The following is a 2,125-nucleotide window of genomic DNA, read 5'->3' on the forward strand; positions in this document are numbered from 1 at the left end:
TAATATTATTGAATGATAAAATTAAAATTGATTTTTATGTATCATTTTTATCCTCGACGTTTTTATTCTGTTTGAACTCTTAACGTTTCAAAATCATCTCAATTTTATCCCGCCATCAATTCTGTTAACAGTAGAAAAATATTGAGCCAATTTTAAAATATTTGAAACTTAACAGGACGATTGAAACTTAAGAACAAACGAACATACTTTACTCTTAAATTATTTAACTATTATGGAGTACCTTAACCTTTAGCTTGTTATTTTTAAATTCACCTTGAGAGAGAAAGTGAAACCAACTCTTGAATTAAAGCATTGAAAGCTAAGTAAGAGGATCCATTTTCTTCCACAGCCTGCTTTGCCAACTGAGCAAGAACCTTCACTTTGTTCCTCATTTCCTCTGCTTCCTCCCCAATCATTACTCTCTTCAAAGCTTTCTCCAATGCATCGCATCCAACACATTCACCCTCCAACCTAACCCCTTTCACAGCTTCCACAGGCACTCCAATTTCAAGAACCTCGGTCACCAACTTCTCGTTAAAAAATTGCTCGGCGACAATAGGCCAAGTGATCATCGGCACCCCTGCAGCCACCGCTTCCAACGTCGAATTCCAACCACAATGCGTCACAAATGCTCCGACCGCTTGGTGCTCAAGAATCAAGATTTGAGGCGCCCAACCTCTTATAATTAGTCCCTTACCTTCCATTATCTTCTCGAACCCTTCCGGTAGCCATTCCGCCCCGTCTTTCTCGTTTTTCTTCACCAACCAAATGAAATGTTGGCCTGAGGTCTCAAGACTCAATGCAATTTCTCTAAGCTGAGAATCTGGCATGCTTATTAAACTTCCAAAGCTAACATAAACAACTGAATTTGGTTTCTTTGTGTCAAGCCACTTTAAGCACTCAAACTCATCAATTGTAGTTTCTTTTGCCCGGTTTGCCTTCTCTCCTGTGTCCTTGTTACAGAGAGAAACAGGGCCTATAGGCCATGCTTTTCTCCCGAATTCGTTCTTGTAGAAATCTGCGTACACATTCTCGAGTTCGTAGAAGCTATTGACAACAACACCATAACTCCTGGCCTGTGCTTCCTTTGCATCTTCCAAGAGCTTGACAAACTCCGTGCTGTTCTCCTTGTTGGTTATGAAAGCCGGCACGTCCTTCCTTGTCATTTTAATCTCGCCGGGAAGGCGAGGAACCAGGAAGGAATCCGAATCGGACGAGACATTCTTGTGCGGCTCGTAAAGTCCCATGCAATCGGAAGCGCACAAGGAGAAGAAACAAGTGCCGTGGAACACAATCCTCGGGATCCCAAACTTGGAAGCAGAATCTGTTGCCCAAGAATAAAATGCATCTGCAATAACACAGTGTGGATGTTGCTCAAGAAGTAGTTCTTCAAAGGGTTTTCGCAACAAACTAGTGGCATGAAAAAACGCGAGGAACAAATCTTGGGAAGGGACTGAGTCCATGTTTTCACACCCCTTGGGTAAACCTGCTTCCTCACAAGGGAACTCAATGGTTTGGATTTGGATCACTTTGTGATGGTGTCGTTTTGATTTTTCTATGGCTTTGGAGATGAGTGATGCGTTGAGTGGGGTGGTGACTATGGTGGACTTAACCCCTCTTGTGGCAAATAATTTGGCCATGTCAATGGTAGGAATTATGTGCCCATGTGCTAGGAAAGGGAATAACAATATGTGTAGGTTAGGATTTGAAGTATTCATCTTTTTTCTAATTATGGGTAGGAAGATTCAGACTTATGCATATACGAGAGGAAGAAGGAAGTTGCCGTCGCTATTTGCATTGGCTATATTAGATACTTCGTAATCAATTTATAGAAGAAAAAAGAAATAATAGTTAAAGATGAGTGGGAGGAGTATCAAAATTTATTATTTTTTTATTATTAATTAGTTAGTAATATTTAAAAATATAAGATAAAGTATGTTAGATAATTAAATTAAAAAAAGTTAAGTTAATGATTAAATAATAATTAAAATTAATAAATTCTGAGTATTTTTTATAGCTAAAATGATCTTTGTTAAAAGTTGACATTAATTTAATTTGATACTAGAAAAAATAGTCTTAAAATTTATGTATAATTGTTTTCTTATAAAGTTAATATTTAGAAATC

The 2,125-nt window shown here is 38.0% G+C and overlaps 1 protein-coding gene across 1 annotated transcript; it reads right to left on the reverse strand.

Moving 5' to 3' along the window:
• Positions 1–197: 197 nt before the first annotated feature.
• LOC107494580 (UDP-glucose flavonoid 3-O-glucosyltransferase 7-like) lies at positions 198–1,784 on the reverse strand. Its single transcript, XM_016115626.3, has one exon. The coding sequence runs from the start codon at positions 1,716–1,718 to the stop codon at positions 270–272; it is 1,449 nt and encodes a 482-aa protein (XP_015971112.1). The 5' UTR covers positions 1,719–1,784; the 3' UTR covers positions 198–269.
• Positions 1,785–2,125: the final 341 nt, after the last annotated feature.

This window comes from Arachis duranensis, chromosome 6, assembly GCF_000817695.3.
Source record: "Arachis duranensis cultivar V14167 chromosome 6, aradu.V14167.gnm2.J7QH, whole genome shotgun sequence".
In the NCBI taxonomy this organism is placed as follows: Eukaryota; Viridiplantae; Streptophyta; class Magnoliopsida; order Fabales; family Fabaceae; genus Arachis; species Arachis duranensis.